This window comes from Centruroides sculpturatus, unplaced genomic scaffold (assembly GCF_000671375.1).
Source record: "Centruroides sculpturatus isolate CEXI.00-Female unplaced genomic scaffold, Cexi_2.0 scaffold170, whole genome shotgun sequence".
Lineage (NCBI taxonomy): Eukaryota > Metazoa > Arthropoda > Arachnida > Scorpiones > Buthidae > Centruroides > Centruroides sculpturatus.
In genome coordinates this window covers 151,990-173,497 of record NW_019384413.1, presented here as the reverse complement: position 1 = coordinate 173,497, position 21,508 = coordinate 151,990, and the positions used below count along the sequence as shown (strand labels likewise).

The window sequence follows — 21,508 nt, the reverse complement described above, 5'->3', positions numbered from 1 at the left end:
CCCCCCATAACACTGTTGATTATTCCGTTTTATATGAATTCCATGTTGTACGAGTCACTTAGATTTTACAAATACGTGAGCTGTTCACAGCCCGGCACACGTATTTGTAAAATCTGAGTGACTCGTACAACACGGAATTCATATAAAACGGAATAATCAACAGTATTATTGGGGGGGGTCGACTGTATTTCTCATTGACTTCAAGAGACTCGATTGTTAATTAAGCGCCATCGGATCAATGGCACCCCTTAAGTATAGTTCATTTAGCCCAATAGATAAAGAAGGACTGCAGAGAATAGAGAAGATTAGAAGTGTGTTCCTTAAACTATCTTTGAATAGTAAATAAACATGGCATTTTTAAATATTTACAATGAAATCTTACTCTTAAGTACAAAGTACTATTAAGTGATAGTGTTACGATTAAGAATCGATTTACAATGTTTTAATTAACGATACTACACGCATAAACAATGAAAAATTTAAATTAAAGTCATTAACCTTGAAAAATTCTTCACGAATATTTGACACCAGAATAAATTTATAAAGCCTTTGTTTTTGTTTTTTAACTAGAGGTATAAAAGTGTATCATGTAAATACAGTATTATGTAAATAAAAAAAGTCCAAAGTGTAGTTTCGATGATTACATTAGCATATATGGAAACGGAAGAGTTTAGTTATGATCCTTCGCTGTGTAATCTGGTTTCAATTCACAATATAACTTTCTATACAGAGTTTTATTTAAAGGCTGATCAGCATCCGTTCTACTTCAGACCGTTATGTCTTTTGTCATGCATTGATGGCATATAGGACATCAGATGGAAACGTTGGAAATAACGGATGTTACATTTCTACGATCGTTTAAAAATAATATAAGCAATAAGTCTCTCCAGATAATTCATGATATTAAATTTATTTCCATTTTATCTTTAAATTCGGATTATTTCCTGTTTGTAAATTACTCAAACCCCATATTTAGAACTGAATTCTTGACTTATCAGCACGTTTTTATCTCTACTAATTTATAGACTTAGTGAAAATGAAAGTAATTTTTGATATTTCTGAAGAAAAATACAATAGAATTCACTCGGAACCATTTTTTTTTCTTTTATCGAGTAGCTTATTCTTTAAAACAAATCTTGAGTTTATTCTCTCGTAGATTAGACTACAATGACTAATCTTTAGGAATAAATTGGTAAAATTTCTTATTATAGAGCAGTATATACGAGATGAAATCTTAATTTAATTTATTTCTGATCGTTTTAATAATACAGAAGTTACGGCCGAAGTTTTCATCTCTCAAACGTGAACGTCGAACGTCGAGCGCCGCATTGTTTGCGGCGCTCGACGTTCGACGTTCGCGTTCGAGAGACGAAAACTTCGGCCGCAACCTCTCTAATATAATCGGAAATAAAGATTAAAATCTCAGCAATTCCAAAAAAAAAAGGACTTTCAATGGGGGCATTAGAGAGTCAAATAAAATCTAACTGGTGCATCGATTACACGTAAACACACACAAAAAAAATTCAAACGACCTAACAAAAAAACACGTTTATTAAAGCTAAACACATAAAAATTCGTACTGGATGTAGAATTTCCTACAAAAATCTTTATTTAATTACTAAACGGCAGACCCAATTAAGGATCTTTCTCTTCTTGTTTTTTTGTTTTCTTTTTTTTTTAATGTGAGTCATCGCCCTCCACTCCAGTTATTTGTTACTGTGCGCGTTATGAAGTTAGATAAGTAAACAACGTCGACAATAGTAACAATCTTGACACGTCGGACGTCATTTTTCATTCCGGTTCTTTCACCGATCATCCGAATCGCCATTTCGAACCGATTGCCGTTATTGTATACGCCATTATGAGAGGAAACGAATGTTACCATTACTTTATCTTTGGCCCCTTCCGATCGATATAGAATTTGTTAAATTAATAACGAATTTATTTATATTGGCGAATCGAGGCAACGTTTCCCGAAGCGTCGTAACAACTTTTCTGACATCCGTCAACGTCACACAGTAGTAGCAGACACCTGAAAAGCAGTCACCACAATATGGCCGACTCTCATATGTAAGTAACCACTTCTCACGTTTTTTTTCCTCTCTTTTCTTTTTTTTTATGTATAAATTCCGCTTGTCTTGTATGTTAATAACGTAATTTTACCGTCGCTCTTGTCTCGTATGCAAATTTATAACGGAAAATTACAATTTATAAGCATTAGGTAGGTGTTAAATGACTTATTTTAAAATGTTAACGTGGTCTTTTCCAGGCATTTGTATGATTTTCTGTATTTTCTAGTAATACTAAAGTTTATTTTATTGTAAGTAATGAGTTTGGCTTTCTGGTGGGGTTTTTTTTTTTAAATTTAATACTTTAATTGGTTTTATAGTATTTCATTTTGAAATATTTGCTGTTAAAAACATATTTTTAAGTTGAATTTTTTTAACATGATTATCACAATCCAGTTTCTAGTTCTTATCTTGAATTCCTCATAGATTATTTCTTTGACAAGTATTCTGTAAGAATTTTTACTAATTTTCGGTATAAAGCAATTGCGGCTCCGAATGGGACCCCGTCGGAGCCGTAGATTGTGCCCGCAGGAGTAAAAAAGTCAAAGGAACCGTCCTCTACGCGCGATCCTTTATGGGACGTATCCCCCCGAAATCGTCCTGTTTGAAATTTTGCGTACTTTCGAAAATGGGGTAAAATTTTAAAGCGGAAAAATCCGGGAGTTATTTCTCAAATGCTAAAGATCAACTGTTAGAGACTCTTTATTCGGAGCCGTAATCCTACCGATACTACCTAAATTATGTCTTGCAGTTTTATCAAGTAATCTACATTTTAATGTATATTATTGTATAAATATTTTATACTAGATTGATTGTAAACCAGCTGATTTGTAATTGAACGTATATTTTATATGATTGAGCTAAATTTTCTGAATTGAGCAGTGTTGTTCGAAGCTGGAAATTAACAATAATTAATTTCGCGCCTTCCTTATGCCTTTTTTAAATAAAGTATCGCTGGAAGATGTAAGAAATCTAAATTATTTGGTAAATTTAATGTATTTATATATCAATGTTTCTGTGAAATTTTTGGTTGTTCTTTCTGATCATTTAGTTAGAAATTAGAAATTCTTCCTTTAATTTTTGTAATAATAATGCTTTTATTAAGATATATTAAATCTTTGTTAGCTAGAAAAAATCATTTTCTTGTTTTTTTTTATCAGCAGAATATCAAATTATATTTGATTATGAAATATACTAGTTGATAACAACATTTTTTTTTCATATTTTTCTTTCTCGGAGATGATAAAATTTACCTTCAAAATGTTTTTCAAATAGCGTAGACCAAATTGAATATATAGACGTATAGAAATTTAAAAATTAATCCTAATTATATAAAGTTTTATTAAAATAATTGTTTAATATTTTGTCTTTATATAAAATTTAATTAGTCTATGGATTAAAATGCTTGTTATAATTATAATATGTTATTAATTTAATTATTTTACATATTGTTTTAATTCACTTCCATATACTAACAATATCTGTCAGGTTTTTTAACTATGTCATTTTTACTAATAGTTAATCTAAACAAAAACTAAATACTCTCATTTAAATTATGGTGTCTAGTTTCAATAACACATGTCTCTTCTGTTAATCATAGGAAACTTTTTTTACAATAATGTTCATTTAAACTGAAGTGAAAGAAGAAACCTTGTGACATGGAAATATTTTTCTTATCAGTCTAGTCAATGCTTTTTGTGTTTGTTTTTTTTTCTAGACATTCTTTAGGATTATTTTGCTTCATACTAAGTTCCTACATAAGATCTTATCTTATGTTTTTAAGAAAAACTTTATATAAGATTTAATATTAGTATTTTTAGTTTAGTATAAAAATAAAATAGAATGCTTAGTGCAAATTTGATCGTTAGAAATCTGAAATATCTATATATATTAAGTATATAGTGATTCGTCGTTTGAGATTCTGACAATTAATAATTAGAGATTAGTTGATCCAAATCTTTTGAGTTATCTCTGATGACTATTTTATTCTATATTAAAATATAATGTTTTCTATTAATGTGCAGGAATACAGTATGATTTAGGCCTTTATTCGACTTTGTCAAATATGAATGTTTAGTTTAAAAATATCCATGAGCTATCCAAATAAGTTTTTCGAGTAGTGTTTTATAGTATTCTCTGTCTTAAGCTTATCATTTATTTCAATATCTAGAAAAATGCTATGTAACAGTACATCTTTACTTTTAAGTTTGAAAAAAATATTGTCATTGTTTATTAATTTTTATATTTCATGGATAATTGCATGTTTGGAAGTAATTTATATATCTTAATAATACAGATTATTGTTGAAATCCAGTGTTCTTTACATTTCCTTGCTGTAGTAGCATATAATTGAGATTTATAAGTTAATAATAAAAATACAATACATACAATTTTATACATGCATTTATGTATATAACATATGCAAAATTCATATATAGGAAAATGAATATATGGTTTATATTTTTCAAATCTTTGAATATATATAAGCAAAAAACCTTTTCAATTTGGCATTTAATTTTAAAAACAAAAGTTTTTGGCTAATTTAACTGTCTAGTAGGTCCATTTTGGTATTCCTTTTGTGTTCTTTGAATATATTTGTAAAATGAGAATCAATAAAATATATAAATTTTATTTCTTTATTTTCTTAAATTCTATAATAAAATAATGGTAAAATTTTTAATGTTTTTTGTTTTATCTTACTAAGAATCATCCCCAAAAATTCATAATTATGACAATAATTTGAAAAGATAGGACAGCAGAGGTCAAATGCAAACACAGGTGTATCTCATAATAATAAAATTCACAAATTTAAATTGTTTATTTGAGATAAAATTCTTGAATTTTATCTCAAATAAACAATGAATGACATCTTACATTAATAATAGAAAATTATAAAAGTTTACAAAGAAAATATTGTACATCACAATATATATTGGCAGAATAAAATGTATTTGATAAGATAGTATATGCATTGTTAATTTCTGAAATTTCATATGATATTGTTGAGTTTTGATCATTTGATTTCTACCTTAATGGAGATTTTGTTATGGATCATGTTCGATTCTTTTCTATTTTTCAAATTAATTTGATATTTAAAATTTCTCTGTAATCACGTATTTCAGAAAAATATATGTAATGCATTTCTTGCAATAAAACGTTGATATTTTTCTAATTATTCTGTGCATGAATGTTTCCTGTGATAAGTTAAATTTACATTAAATAAATATACTGCATTTATTAAAGAAAAAAGAATAGATTCTTTTCATACATTTATTTTAAAATATTTGCTTATAATTTATTCTATATATTATAGTAGAGAGGTTGCAGCCGACGTTTTCATCGCAAAAACGTGAACGTCGGATGTTCAGCACCGCCTTCCTGTAAGCCTAGAAGTTTCTCAATGGCGTTTGGAATGTCAGTGGAATCATGCTTGATGTTCCAAACGTCATTGCCAAACTTCTAGGCTTACAGGAAGGCGGCGCTGAACGTCCGACGTTCACGTTTTCACGATGAAAACGTCGGCCGCAACCTCTCTTTTGTGTAATCAATTTTATAATTATAGAATTAATATATAATTGTTTAAAATGATTTGAATAATTATGTATATATATCTTCTATATATAGTAGCATGTACATTGTGAATGATAGTTGTTAACTTTAGTAAAATAAGACAGTATTTTATTGATTATAATGGTGTTTTATAGGTGTTATTACAGATGTTTTATGTGATTATTGTAAAATTTTTCAACTATTAGTGGAGCTGAAATAAAAATAAATAAATGTATGAAAATATTGCATAAAATATCCTATGAATGTTAATTATGTTAAATTCATTTTTTTTATTTATAATGTGTTTTTGTTTGAATATGTTTGATTGTTGTAATTTGAAGAAGGCATATACAGTAAGCGTAAATTGTTTCTTTTTCTCAAAATTTATTGCTAGAAGATAAATATATTCTGCTATTTGATTTGTTTTATTGTTTTAATTTTTGTTTATTAAATTTATAGTAAAAGACACTCAAATAGATTATATTGTCAATGAAAAATTATTTTGAAATGANCCCATTAATATTAGTATTATGTTAATGTATATTTACCAAGTAGAGAAAAACCTAATCCTAGATCCTGCTTTCAATTTTTATTTTCTTAAATGCACATGCTTTGTTAATTGCTAACCGAGCACTCTCAAATCCTACCCTATGCTTTGGTTTAACCCTATGCTGCTGCCTTTTCTCCCCAGTTTGATTAACCGAAAGACCGAATCTACGGTGGAACAGCAACTGTTGCGTACTGTGACAGTACAGAAAATACAGAGGTTGGTATCCAAGCATGATTGCATGTGTTTGCATGGACTTAAGCACTTAAGAATTTCACTTCTTAAAACTAACTGAATTATTTAACAAGAGAGAATTTTTTTTTTTTTTGGGATGATGCAATTTTTGACAGGGAAATTCATTCCTGAGGAATCTAGAACAAACATTATATCTAACAGTGATAACAATTTACTCTGTATAAATGTATTTGTAAATAAACTGTATATGAAAGATAATATGCAGTGAAATTTAATAGGTTGTTTAGAAATCGGAAAATCTAAAATTGTTTTACTAATAATATTCATATACATTGTTATTATTTATATACGTTGAACCTGTAATTTTTATTTAATTTGTTCAAAATACGTTTGTGCAATGAAACAAAATTGAAATACATTTTATATTATTTTAAAAATTTGTTTTAAATTTGAATAAAATATAATTGATATATAATTTTTCTGGAACATATAGAAATTGAAGGTATTTGAATCCAATATAATTCGCAATGTTTAAATTTTAAAAAAATATGATAAATTTTAACTGTACCAATAGTTTCAGTTCATAACAGATAAGAACTGAAATTGGTTTGAGTGTAAAGCTTTAGTAATTACTAAAAGTTAAATATTTTACTAAATACGGTTATTACAATATGTTACAATAAATTCCATGCTGCTATTAATATAAAATAGTACAAACAAACAGAATGACTAATACGTTATCTAAAATACAGACTACCTGTTTTAATTACTTACAAGTTAGATAAATATGACGACATTTGTCATTTTTATGAGACAATTAAGTTGGTAGTTGACGGCATTTATTGTAATGAGTATCTATATAAACCAGCAATTCCCAAAGTTGGTGCTACCATGCAGGTGGTAGAAGACTCAACACAGATTGATTAATTGTTAAAATTAATATTAACAGTTAATAAAAAACACAACAAATGTACCCAAAACTAGTAAAACTATTTAATAATACGAATGTTTTCGTCCCTTATCCACAAACATCATCAGGTTTATAAATGTTCAATTGCTTACTCGTTCTCTTCGGTATTTGTTAACATACGTGTGATGGTGTTCGTGGATAACATTTGTATTAATAGTTTTACTGGTTTTTGGTATATTTTGGTGTTTTTTTCATTATTTGCAATCAATTTTTGGAAGAAGTGAGTGTTAACAGTTAATAATTTTGAATTTTGTTAAAAATGTTTGCTTGTTTTTTTTTATATTTCAAAACGGTACTTACTTTAAAAACACGCCTCGTAATAAACGGATATTCATCAAAGCTCAACCTCTCCTTTCCCCTTGTCTGTCTTTGTCCAATTTTCTCTAATCCCCTTCCTCCCTCCTGGTGTAGACATCATTTATGGACAGTCCTAAATGATGCTTTTGTTTTTTTTTTTAACATTGAATTACAATAATAAAATGTTGGATTCTTTTTATTTTNACCAGCAATTCCCAAAGTTGGTGCTACCATGCAGGTGGTAGAAGACTCAACACAGATTGATTAATTGTTAAAATTAATATTAACAGTTAATAAAAAACACAACAAATGTACCCAAAACTAGTAAAACTATTTAATAATACGAATGTTTTCGTCCCTTATCCACAAACATCATCAGGTTTATAAATGTTCAATTGCTTACTCGTTCTCTTCGGTATTTGTTAACATACGTGTGATGGTGTTCGTGGATAACATTTGTATTAATAGTTTTACTGGTTTTTGGTATATTTTGGTGTTTTTTTCATTATTTGCAATCAATTTTTGGAAGAAGTGAGTGTTAACAGTTAATAATTTTGAATTTTGTTAACCTTCTATTATTAACTTTGCAATTATATTTGAAATATGTTTATTTACATAAAGAAAATTGACAGATTTAGTAATTTAAGTCACAATATTCAGAATTCTGTCTTTAATGCTAGAAAACAATTTTATTTTTATTTATGATGAATGTATTGTTAAAACTCAAAGGAAAGTTTTTGTAAGAATAAATTAGATCCAAAATAGTTATTTTCTTTACACGATATTTTGTTGAGCTTATTATAAATTAATTATACATAATGTGCAAAATTAAAGATTTAAATCAAAATATTTGTCTTATTTTCTATTATTGTAGTTAATTTTTTTAAAGATAGGCCTATGCCAATATACAGTTAGAATGATTGCTATTTTACAATTATAATTTTAAAAAAGTAATATATAAATTAAATGATAAACAATAAAATATCCAAAATAATTTTAATCAAAGTATATTAAAAAATTTGTCTAATTTTAGTTTAAAAAATTTAATTTTTAATTAGAATTGTTTATATTGAATTTCTTAAAAAGTACCTGAAATCATAATTACTACCATTTTAATAGTTTTCCATTTACTGTTATTTGAAATTGGCTTTTAATACATGCTAAACATTTTAGAATTAACATATTCAATCTTCAGAATGTTTGCGCAGCTTAAATAGAAATAGAATAAATGCTTGGTAATTCGTCATTGAGAGGGGACTGTCAACCATATGATAATCAAATGACTTGATTGATTAACAAAATTTTGAAAATGTCAGATAATTTTCACTTTATAAGCATAATTTTTTTTTCTTCAAGCAGTAACTTTTTCAAATAGTTAAATGCATTAGTAACATAAGGAAACATTTTAGATTTTAAAATAAAATCTAAAAAACTTCACCTACAATATGATTATGAAATTATTTTTATGATAAGAAGCTGTCCATAAATTATATCCTGAATTTTTCTTGAAATTTTTACTCCCTCCCTCCTGTCTCAGTTTCACCAAGTTTCCGTAACCTCTCCCCTCTTTGGATGTCCAACAAACCTCGACACCCGTAAAACCTTTATCGCTCTATGAATGATAGATACCATATGTAGAAACGAAACATACAAGAAATTTTGAAATAAATATAGTAAAATACGTAAACTGTATAAAAATTTAATGTAATAAACGGATATTCATTGAAGCTCAACCTCTCCCTTTGCCTTGTCCGTCTTTGTCCAACTTTCTATAACTCCCTTCCTCCCTCCTGGTTGAACTAAATGATGTTTTTTTTTTTTAAACATTGAATTACAATAATAAAATGTTGTGTAATTATAAAAGATAATTCATTATCTAATATATACATACAATTTATGAGTATTTTTAATAAATTAAAATTAATATGAATTCAAATAGATTAGAATATATCTATGTACGTGGAATAAACTGTTTTAAAAATAATTGTAGATGATTCTAAAAGATACAAAATTAAGTCCAAAAATTCTTACATATGCCATTCTTTTATTATAATACATGTTTACAAAAATGATAATGATAAAAAATAAAGCTTGAAATTCTAACAAAGAGTAGAGATTTAATTGTCCAAATAGTAATGGAAACTTGGTTATCCAAAGTGGTTTTTTTAAAAAAAACCATAAGAAAATAAACTGAATGTATAGCATAGTTGCCATAGTACATACCACAGAGTATTATACACAGAGACCGAACTCTTCATGTAATTAGAGATCACTATGTCATCTGTTGATTATAGTGCCATGAAACTGGATCATATATGTAACAATGTTAGCCTTGAATTAAATTAATTTACCTTCAAATACATTAATTGCATTACAGTACAGGTAGCCCTTGATTTAGACTGCCGTTCCTACAAAAGCTGGCACAAATCGAATCGGCATAAAATGAACCCATATTTACAGTGAGGTATAGGGTTAGTTTCTACATAAGTGAAAAATAAGCAAATAATTTTGTTTATTAATCTTCTATGCATTTGTAGTTAGAACTATTTTAAGATGACCAAGACAAAACCTTTCTCATTTATTTCTAACCATTTATAGACGAGTACGAATGTTTTCGGTCTTCTTAATAGGCCTTCTTCAGGTACACTGTGGTCTGTTAGAGCGTTGGTTGGTAGAAATTTAAACGGTGTCAATGTTTACATAGGTATCGTCTTACTAATGACATCATCGTTGATGATAAGGTATAGACAATACCAAAGACGTTAAAGTTTTTCTTTTGGTAAAAATGAAAGGTGTGCGGATAGTTCATGATGGGATAATCACTAAAGTTGGGAAATAAAACTGGAAAATAACCGTGCAATGTAAAGAAGATACACTGTCACGATAGGGGGTTAATGGGGAGTGACATCATAGTTGATAACGGAGCATAGACAATGCTGACGTCATTATATAACTTATGATATAATAAGAAAAGGCGTGCGAATGACCATAGATGGGAAAGGTGCTATGCTTGGAAAGCAGAATTGGAAAATAAATGCGACAAGTCTATAAACGGCTAGAAACCAGTGAGAAAGGTTTTGTCTTGGTCATCTTTGTTTATTAATATAATATAATACAAAATAAATAAAATACATTTTAAAAATTAAATTTATATCATAAAATAAAGTGAAATGTTTTTATTAAAAAAGTTTAGTTTCAGATCTTTTACATTTTTTGGAAAAAGTATCCATCTTTAATTGTTTACATTTTTGTTTTCTTTCATTAAGAGTTTCGGAATATGGTCAAATGGATGCGATGATGCTCCTTTTTACATTTGCACTTCTCTCCCAATCATTATCTAACTCACAAAAGTTCATCCGTCAAACTTTCCATAGTTGAAAGGATACACTATANTTTTGGAAAAAGTATCCATCTTTAATTGTTTACATTTTTGTTTTCTTTCATTAAGAGTTTCAGAATATGGTCAAATGGATGCGATGATGCTCCTTTTTACATTTGCACTTCTCTCCCAATCATTGTCAAACTCACAAAGTTCATCTGTCAAACTTTTCATAGTTGAAAGGATACACTTTAGATTGGCCACTTTCATAATTCTTGGAATTTCTTCTTTGTCATTCTTCTGTAGTTCTATGTTGGGTCCACAGCTCATTCAAATCTAACAGTTTGTGGAATGTTCTCTATTGGTCTAGATCTGACCAATCACAATGAGCCATGATTCTGCCACGACACATGTCATAGTGGACTCATGTCTCACTAGGATTGGTCAAATCTGGACAAAATCTAGTCAAATCTAGCATAGGGAAAATTGGGGAATTACACAGCGAACAGTGACTTGCACAGCGGCGTTATTGTAAATTGGCATAAATTGAACCAGCGTAAACCGAGGGCTACTTGTATTTATTGTTTGTGAAACATTAAACGTAGTGCTTGATTTTTGCACCAAAACACAAAAACAAACTAGTTTCTGAAATATCCTAAATTTTTTGTTTATTAAAAGATCCCTCTGATTCCATCAAATTCAGATAATTGAATTTACACTGTAATTGAAGAAAAAGTTATATAGTTGTCATTTTCTGTTGAATTTTATAACTTTAACTATTTTTTAAAAAAAGGATATGGGATACTTTATCAATTTTTATTAAAATTTTGTAGATACTTCTATACTTTATAGAGGGATGCTGATAGTAGTAGTTTTTTATTTGCATAAATTTTTTTTCCTTTCTGTTATTTCCCAAAATTATAATTATTCATGGATATATTAAATTTATACAGTAGGATCATGATTTTATTCAGAAGCATTTACATAAAAAGATTTTGCATAAATTAAAACCAATTGGTCTGTAGAAATATATAGATATTAAAATTTGTAGTGATATATTCCACAAGCATCAAAATTAACACCAATATGACAGTTTTTCAGCTTATTATTTTATGCAGATAAAATTAAATTAAATCCTCAACAAAAATTTTTTCACTGCATTCTTTATTTCCTGAGTAAGCAGTCAATTTTGAAGATTTTAAAATAATATTTTTTGTTACATTACTTATATTACAACACATTATTAAAATTTTGAAGTAATATAACAGATAAAATATTTTACACATTAGTATATCATTATCTCTTTTATTATTATTGCGCTATAGGTATTCTAAATTTAAATGAACAATAAGTGGAATTTTAATGACATCGGTAAAAATATGCATGGCTTTGTTTACATTCCGAAATGATTTTGACGTGAATTGCATTTCCTGTGTTTCATTTAAATAAATCAAATTAATGAATGACCTTTTTGCAGGAAAAAGAAGAATGCATTTTTTTTTTATTTGCTTTGTCAAAAATATTATTACAAAACTTATGGATAATATTTTTTGTTTTTCAACTTTATAAAGGTTTTAATTATCATTATGGATATAATCTAATAGAATACAAACTTATTGAAGCAAAAAAGAAAAAATAACTGTTAATATTATGTTTTTAATAGCAACATTGATGATAAAATTCCATTATGAATAATAGCATATTATTAAGAGGTGATGAAGACTACATACCAAGAGTTCTTTAGCCTTTTGTATAATTTTCTTTTATAAATACAGATAAATGCTGTGTAACACGGCACGTCTGTAGCACGGATTCCTCTAACACAGTTCGGGAATTTGGTAAAACCCCCGTACAACGTGAAATGTAAAAAAGGGTGCGTTCTTTTATACCTCTGCGTAACTCCGCGCGAGCATTCTAATTGTTTTTGTGGCTACTTTGAATGCTCTTTCAACAAATAATCCATTTAATGGACAATTGGGACCCTTCTTTTGCCTCTAAAAGCTCACTTTAGAATTATAGATTCCTCCATCACGATACTATCGATATGCGGGTGCTGCCATCTTTCTTTCACTGTCGTTCCTAATGCCTACAAACAGCAGCGCACTCCCATTGCAGAGCAACTGCTATTAACGAATGCACTATAAACTGTTACCAGTTGATGATGCTCATGCTGAGATCATCATATAGGATGAATAATCCTCTGGTAAAATAGTTACTTAAATAATAAATAAGTATTTTACCTATGAAAAAACGAACAATAAATCCGACTTTTAAATAAGGATTTAACAGCATGTTTTTTAATTTTTGGAACTTAACCCACTTTTCGCACTAGTTCTTTTGTTTCATATAACACGGATTCGCATAACACAGCAATTTTTTGGAACATAACTCCCATGTTATATGGGGGTTATCTCTATTTTTACTTCGAAGATTTCATGAGGGTCAAAAAATAAGCAGTGTGTTTGTTGCTTACTCAATTTAAAAAATTCAAAATGTTTATTTTATTCAAAAAAAACAAGTTTATTTTTTGAATGGTTTGAATGTACAGTACAAGTACCTCTAACCTGAAGATGGATAGCTATTGAGAAGATTTGCAAATGTTTAATAAATTTATTCTTATTTTTTCCCCCATAGAGAAATTTAATGTAAATTATTTGCTTTTAGGATTACTTTATAATCATTCTATGCTTATTAATTAATAGATCAGTTAATTATTTAATACTGTAGTAGCATTGCATTAATTTGGGAAATTTTGGTACAGTTAAAATATTTATCAGATATTTTTTTGTAATTTGTCTTTATTATTAATTTGCTGGATCTAGTTTTTTTCATAAAAAATTCCTGATTTAGTTACGAATTACATTTTTAATATTTTATAAATCAAAATGTTCACAAAATTTATAAGATGTACTTAAAAACTTACGAAACAACAGCAGGAAAAAGTATGCAAGCTTCGTGACGATTTCTAACTCCATTTGTGGGTACCTGGCTGCTACTTGGCAGGATTTCAACGCTGCTAACGCCGCTGGGACTAACCGATTAAGCTCGGTATTATTAGGAGGGGAGATATATTTGGGTCCCCTTTGTAGTGTGCTGTGTACTTCGACGGGCACATTCTCTTCCGTATAATTATAATACGGAGTGGTTGTTACCACTTTTCTTTGTATGCGTGACGAGCTCATTAACCAATGAAGTTTTTTGCTTAATTTCTTTCTTATCACCTGCGTAGAATTAGATGCGATGCTCCGTATTTTTCCTAATTCTATATATAGCGTAGAGGGGTCACACGCTTTACAGAATTGCAGATGCGTTTGATAAGTTTGTAGTTCTGCTTCAGCGAGGCACTTGCGTTTATTCCTGATAAGCTTAGCTAAGAAGGATTTTTCTACCTTAGGGAGCATTCCTCGCAGGCATACCGGGAACGCCTTCCGTTTGAGTTGTATGCTCTTCGGTACTACTTGTTTTTCTCTGCACATCAAAAGAAATTGCAATTGGGCAAGTAACTTTTGCCACAGCTTCACTTTCTTCAGCAGTAAATAGAAAAGCGATTTCGCAGTTTCCATACTTAAGTAAAAATAAATTTAAATAACTCACGCCAATATTTGTCTAGCTTCTGAGTACAAATTCACTGAGTACGGCGTTAATAAACTTCATTTAGTATTCACACAAGTACTTTCGACGTTTGTATAACCGTCGTCATCAGGCGAAAAGAACAAGAGATCACATCCTACTTATTTCCTTGAAAAGGCGCTCGCAAAGTTCTTGCGTGAACTTCTTCCGGGATCGCCATATGTTACCCAGTCGTCTATAGCTGCCAAGTCCACCATTGCTTCCAATGTGAGAGGTACACATGAAGACTGCTACAATTTCTACAAATTGGATGTGGTGTCCTTATATCCTTCTGTGCCAGTTTTCGAAGCCGTCATGCTTGCTAATGCCTTGATCATCAAAAAGGGTTTTAGTGTACAGCAAGTACTAGAAATACGTGATGCGCTGTCTTTCATCACTGAGCACAACTATTTCCTCTTCAACAAGAACATCTACTTGCAGAAACAAGGAGTTCCTATGGGCTCCCCGCTATCTGCAGTCTTGGCCGAGCTCATTATGAGAGAAATCGAGCGTAGAATTTTCAACTCTCCCCTTACCATCAAGTATCCGGCTCTATACTTACGTTATGTTGATGATATCCTAATAGTATGGGAGGATACAGAGGAGGAATTTATCAAGTTTGTGCAGCAACTGTCAAGCATATACCCTACTATCAGTTTCACCTGGGAGAGGGAGAATGAGGATGCAATAGCGTTCCTGGACCTATTTATAAAAAAGTCGGTTGAGGGGCCGCAATTTTCTGTTCATCACAAGTCCGACCTGTTACCGCATATTATCCCGGCAGATGCTTTTCAACCGTCGCGGTACGTTAATGCCGCCATCGCTGCACTTATTAGAAGGGCATTACTACTTCCGTCGACGCAACTAGCAACAAAAATCGAATTAGACATCATCAGAACAGCGGTATCTCTTGCAGGGTTTACGTATGGTAAATATGAACATGTGCTCCGTAAAGTAAAAGAGGCCCTATACCCATGTACCACGTTGTACAGAAAAGAAAAAGCATCCATAATCCAGTCTCCATTGCCGTATCTTGGACCAACTTCTATACGCATCAGCCGCATATTTCGGCGGTATAATTTCATACTACCCATAACCCCCCTACCAAACTTACGCAGATGTATCTGCAACGATCGGGACAGGCTAACCACTTTAGAAAAGTCAGGGGTTTATACGATACACCTAGAAAATCCGGCAACGGGCGAAGTTACAAGATATATAGGAGCAACAACAAGAATGCTCGCCTCCCGCCTTGCTGAGCATCAGGAAGATATAGCTAAAGGAAGATGCTCTACAGAACTCGCTAAAAAAGTTCTCGAGCAAGGATACAACCCGTTATGGCCCAGAACGGCAATAATTAAATGCTGCAACAATCGAAGACTTGTGTTCATCTGGGAAGCGCTTCTCACGGCCACTTCAGAAGCATGCAATGTTCCCACCCTCGATCTACCCGGGGTGTGGATTGCCTTGTATCGGCGCCTAAAAAACGAAATGCGCCCAACATCGTATCGCCAAACGCGGTAGCATCTCCACGCATGCGCCGCTAACATCGTAAAATATAAAGATTCGAAATATCAAAATTATTCGCACGTTCGTAACGAAATTTCCGGACGCTTGTTTGAATTTAAATATTATGTTCTTTTGGAACATCCTGCACGTTCGCTTTCTTAAAAACTTGTTCTTTTCGCCTGATGACGACGGTTATACAAACGTCGAAAGTACTTGTGTGAATACTAAATGAAGTTTATTAACGCCGTACTCAGTGAATTTGTACTCAGAAGCTAGACAAATATTGGCGTGAGTTATTTAAATTTATTTTTACATGTTTACAAAAATGATAATGATAAAAAATAAAGCTTGAAGTTCTAACAAAGAATAGAGATTTAATTGTCCAAATAGTAATGGAAACTTGGTTATCCAAAGTGGTTTTTTTTAAAAAACCACAAGAAAATAAACTGAATGTATAGCATAGTTGCCATAATATGTACCACAGAGTATTATACACAGAGACCAAACTCTTCATGTAGTTAGAGATCACTATGTCATCTGTTGATTATAGTGCCATGAAACTGGATCATATATGTAACAATGTTAGCCTTTAATTAAATTAATTTACCTTCAAATATATTAATTGCATTACAGTACGGGTAGCCCTCGGTTTACGCCGCAGTTCTGTTCCTACAAAAGCTGGCGCAAATCGAATCGGCATAAAATGAACCCATATTTACAGTGAGGTATAGGGTTAGGTTCTACATAAGTGAAAAATAAGCAAATAATTTTGTTTATTAATCTTCTATGCATTTGTAGCTAGAACTATTTTAAGATGACCAAGACAAAACCTTTCTCACTTATTTCTAGCCATTTATAGACGAGTACGAACGTTTTTGGCCTTCTTAATAGGCCTTCAGGTACACTGTGGTCTGTTAGAGCGTTGGTTGGTAGAAATTTAAACGGTGTCAATGTTTACATAGGTATCGTCTTACTAGTGACATCATCGTTGATGATAAGGTATAAACAATACCAAGGACGTTAAAGTTTTTCTTTTGGTAAAAATGAAAGATGTGCGGATAGTTCATGATGGGATAATCGCTAAAGTTGCGAAATAAAACTGGAAAATAACCGCGCAATGTAAAGCAGATGAACTATCATGATAGGGGGTTAATGGGGAGTGATGTCATAGTTGATAACGGAGCATAGACGATGCTGATGTCGTTAAATAACTTATGATATAATAAGAAAAGGTGTGCGAACGACCGTAGATGGGAAAGGTGCTATGCTTGGAAAGCAGAATTGGAAAATAAATGCGACCAAGTCTATAAATGGCTAGAAACAAGTGAGAAAGGTTTTGTCTTGGTCATCTTTGTTTATTAATATAATATAATACAAAATACATAAAATACATTTTAAAAATTAAATTTATATCATAAAATAAAGTGAAATGTTTTTATTAAAAAATTTTAGTTTCAGATCTCTTACATTTTTTGGAAAAAGTATCCATCTTTAATTGTTTACATTTTTGTTTTCTTTCATTAAGAGTTTCAGAATATGGTCAAATGGATGCGATGATGCTCCTTTTTACATTTGCACTTCTCTCCCAATCATTGTCAAACTCACAAAGTTCATCTGTCAAACTTTTCATAGTTGAAAGGATACACTTTAGATTGGCCACTTTCATAATTCTTGGAATTTCTTCTTTGTCATTCTTCTGTAGTTCTATGTTGGGTCCACAGCTCATTCAAATCTAACAGTTTGTGGAATGTTCTCTATTGGTCTAGATCTGACCAATCACAATGAGCCATGATTCTGCCACGACACATGTCATAGTGGACTCATGTCTCACTAGGATTGGTCAAATCTGGACAAAATCTAGTCAAATCTAGCATAGGGAAAATTGGGGAATTACACAGCGAACAGTGACTTGCACAGCGGCGTTATTGTAAATTGGCATAAATTGAACCAGCGTAAACCGAGGGCTACTTGTATTTATTGTTTGTGAAACATTAAACGTAGTGCTTGATTTTTGCACCAAAACACAAAAACAAACTAGTTTCTGAAATATCCTAAATTTTTTGTTTATTAAAAGATCCCTCTGATTCCATCAAATTCAGATAATTGAATTTACACTGTAATTGAAGAAAAAGTTATATAGTTGTCATTTTCTGTTGAATTTTATAACTTTAACTATTTTTTAAAAAAAGGATATGGGATACTTTATCAATTTTTATTAAAATTTTGTAGATACTTCTATACTTTATAGAGGGATGCTGATAGTAGTAGTTTTTTATTTGCATAAATTTTTTTTCCTTTCTGTTATTTCCCAAAATTATAATTATTCATGGATATATTAAATTTATACAGTAGGATCATGATTTTATTCAGAAGCATTTACATAAAAAGATTTTGCATAAATTAAAACCAATTGGTCTGTAGAAATATATAGATATTAAAATTTGTAGTGATATATTCCACAAGCATCAAAATTAACACCAATATGACAGTTTTTCAGCTTATTATTTTATGCAGATAAAATTAAATTAAATCCTCAACAAAAATTTTTTCACTGCATTCTTTATTTCCTGAGTAAGCAGTCAATTTTGAAGATTTTAAAATAATATTTTTTGTTACATTACTTATATTACAACACATTATTAAAATTTTGAAGTAATATAACAGATAAAATATTTTACACATTAGTATATCATTATCTCTTTTATTATTATTGCGCTATAGGTATTCTAAATTTAAATGAACAATAAGTGGAATTTTAATGACATCGGTAAAAATATGCATGGCTTTGTTTACATTCCGAAATGATTTTGACGTGAATTGCATTTTTTGTGTTTCATTTAAATAAATCAAATTAATGAATGACCTTTTTGCAGGAAAAAGAAGAATGCATTTTTTTTAATTTTCTTTATCAAAAATATTATTACAAAACTTTTGAATAATATTTTTTGTTTTTCAACTTTATAAAGGTTTTAATTATCATTAAGGATATAATATAATAGAATACAAACTTATTGAAGCAAAAAAGAAAAAATAACTGTTAATATTATGTTTTTAATAGCAACATTGATGTTAAAATTCCATTTTGAATAATAGCATATTATTAAGAGGTGATGAAGACTACATACCAAGAGTTCTTTANTTGAATGCTCTTTCAACAAATAATTCATTTAATGGTTAAATTTTACAATTGGGACCCTTCTTTTGCCTCTAAAAGCTCATTTTAGAATTATAGATTCCTCCATCACAATACTATCGATTGTGTGGGCACCGCCATCTTTCTTTCACTGACGTTCCTGATGCCTACAAACAGCAGCGCACTCCTGTTGCAGAGCGACCGCTATTAACGAATGTATCCAAAAACTGTTACTGGTTGATGATGCTCATGCTGAGATCATCATATAGGATGAATAATCCTCTGGTAAAATAGTTACTTAAATAAGTATTTTACCTGTGATAAAAACGAATAATAAATCCGATTTTAAATAAGGATTTAACAGCATGTTTTTTTGATTTTTGGAACCTAACCCCCTTTACGCACTAGTTCTTTGTTTCGTATAACACAGATTTGCATAACACTGCAATTTTTTGGAACATAACTCCCGTGTTATACGGGGGTTACCTGTATTTTTACTTCAAAGATTTCGTGAGGGTCAAAAAATAAACAGTGTGTCTGTTGCTTACTCAATTTAAAAAATTCAAAATGTTTATTTTATTCAAAAAAACAAGTTTATTTTTTGAATGGTTTGAATGTACAGTACAAGTACCTCTAACCTGAAGATGGATAGCTATTGAGAAGATTTGCAAATGTTTAATAAATTTATTCTTATTTTTTCCCCCATAGAGAAATTTAATGTAAATTATTTGCTTTTAGGATTACTTTATAATCATTCTATGCTTATTAATTAATAGATCAGTTAATTATTTAATACTGTAGTAGCATTGCATTAATTTGGGAAATTTTGGTACAGTTAAAATATTTATCAGATATTTTTTTGTAATTTGTCTTTATTATTAATTTGCTGGATCTAGTTTTTTTCATAAAAAATTCCTGATTTAGTTATGAATTACATTTTTAATATTTTATAAATCAAAATGTTCACAAAATTTATAAGATGTACTTAAAAACTTACGAAACAACAGCAGGAAAAAGTAATTCTTTTGTTTTGATTTCCTTATGGCTGAATCTCCCTAAATTTTTAAACTGATTAAATTGCAATTTTTGATATATGTATACATTTTAATTTTACGTGATTCTCTTCATTTTTATTTAATTCGCAAAGTTATTTTCTCAATTCACAGTTTACCTTTTTCTTTAAAACATACATATTAAACTCTTCCGATAAAGTATATCTTATATTTAAACTTATTAACTTTGGGAACACAAAGCACTCTTTGAAGATCTCATAGTCACCATCTGTCACTTTTTTTTTATCATTTGTTTGTCTGCTTCTACAAAAAATCAAGATAAAAATTTCACTCAGATTATGAATTTAAAGATATTATTATATATTCCAGTTGCATTAAACAATCTTATTATGTTTTAGGAATTATTATCCTGACAGAAATACAAATATGAAACATTACATGTAAGTAGAAATTTTATAAAACCTATATTTGCATGAAATAGGAAAAAGTTCCAATGGAAATACATTTTATACTTAAAAATCTCGTAAATCTATGTAGTCCATATCCCGATGGCGTTTATACTCAGGAAGAACTTCCAGAAGTAGAAGAGTCATACAGTATGACTTATCGAACGTCCACTTCAACTAACGGTCACGGAGATAACGAATCTCCAGATTGTCAGAATGTAGGAAAAAATGCACATTTGATCAGTCGTACCACATCTCAAACAAAGACACAACAAGTAAATATTCTGTTTTATCATAAGACATTAAAATTTGCCATTATGCCTTTTGGTTTACATTTGGTTTTTCTTTTTTATTGGGTCAATATACTGTTTCTGTATTATATTGTTTACTAATTATGCTGTCCTAATTAAGTTAATAATATTTCATTTACAAATATCTCCTGTATTTCTGATAATTATTTGAAAAAATAAACTTTTTATAATTTATTATTAACTGAATACTAACACGTTTTTTTTTTTTTTACAATTTTATATTTAAAAATCAGTTTTAATTCACAAAACATTATCTAAATAAACCATCATTATAATTTGAATGTAAGAGTACAGTTTTTTAATTGTTTTTAAATATTAGAATATTAATTCCATAATTACAATGCGAAAATAGTAAATGATTTTTAAATTAAAACTGATTTATTTACAAAATAAAATATTCTAATGTAATAATTTGTAACATTTAATCAGAATATTCAGTTTGTTTCGATAAATAATATGTTAAACATTTAATTATATATGTGTAAATTTTTTAATAGGTGAAAACTGTAACAAAAGTAGTGAGTACTCCTTATCAGATACC

At 29.6% G+C, this 21,508-nt stretch overlaps 1 protein-coding gene across 7 annotated transcripts in view; it reads left to right on the top strand.

The window, feature by feature from the left end:
• Nucleotides 1-21,508, top strand: part of LOC111619079 (catenin delta-2-like) — a 70,510-nt gene that overhangs the window by 17,543 nt on the left and 31,459 nt on the right. For 2 of the 7 annotated variants that reach the window (XM_023360725.1, XM_023360727.1), the window contains exons 1-2: nucleotides 2,313-2,344; nucleotides 6,310-6,384. The exons of 1 other annotated variant lie outside the window; for it this stretch is intronic. In XM_023360725.1, coding sequence (XP_023216493.1) covers nucleotides 2,328-2,344; nucleotides 6,310-6,384 — 92 coding nt within the window. In that variant the 5' untranslated portion in view covers nucleotides 2,313-2,327. Of the gene's footprint in view, nucleotides 1-1,640; nucleotides 2,071-2,200; nucleotides 2,222-2,312; nucleotides 2,345-6,309; nucleotides 6,385-21,508 lie in introns of those variants that run through there. 4 more of the 7 variants (XM_023360726.1, XM_023360729.1, XM_023360730.1 and 1 more) reach the window with 4 other exon arrangements.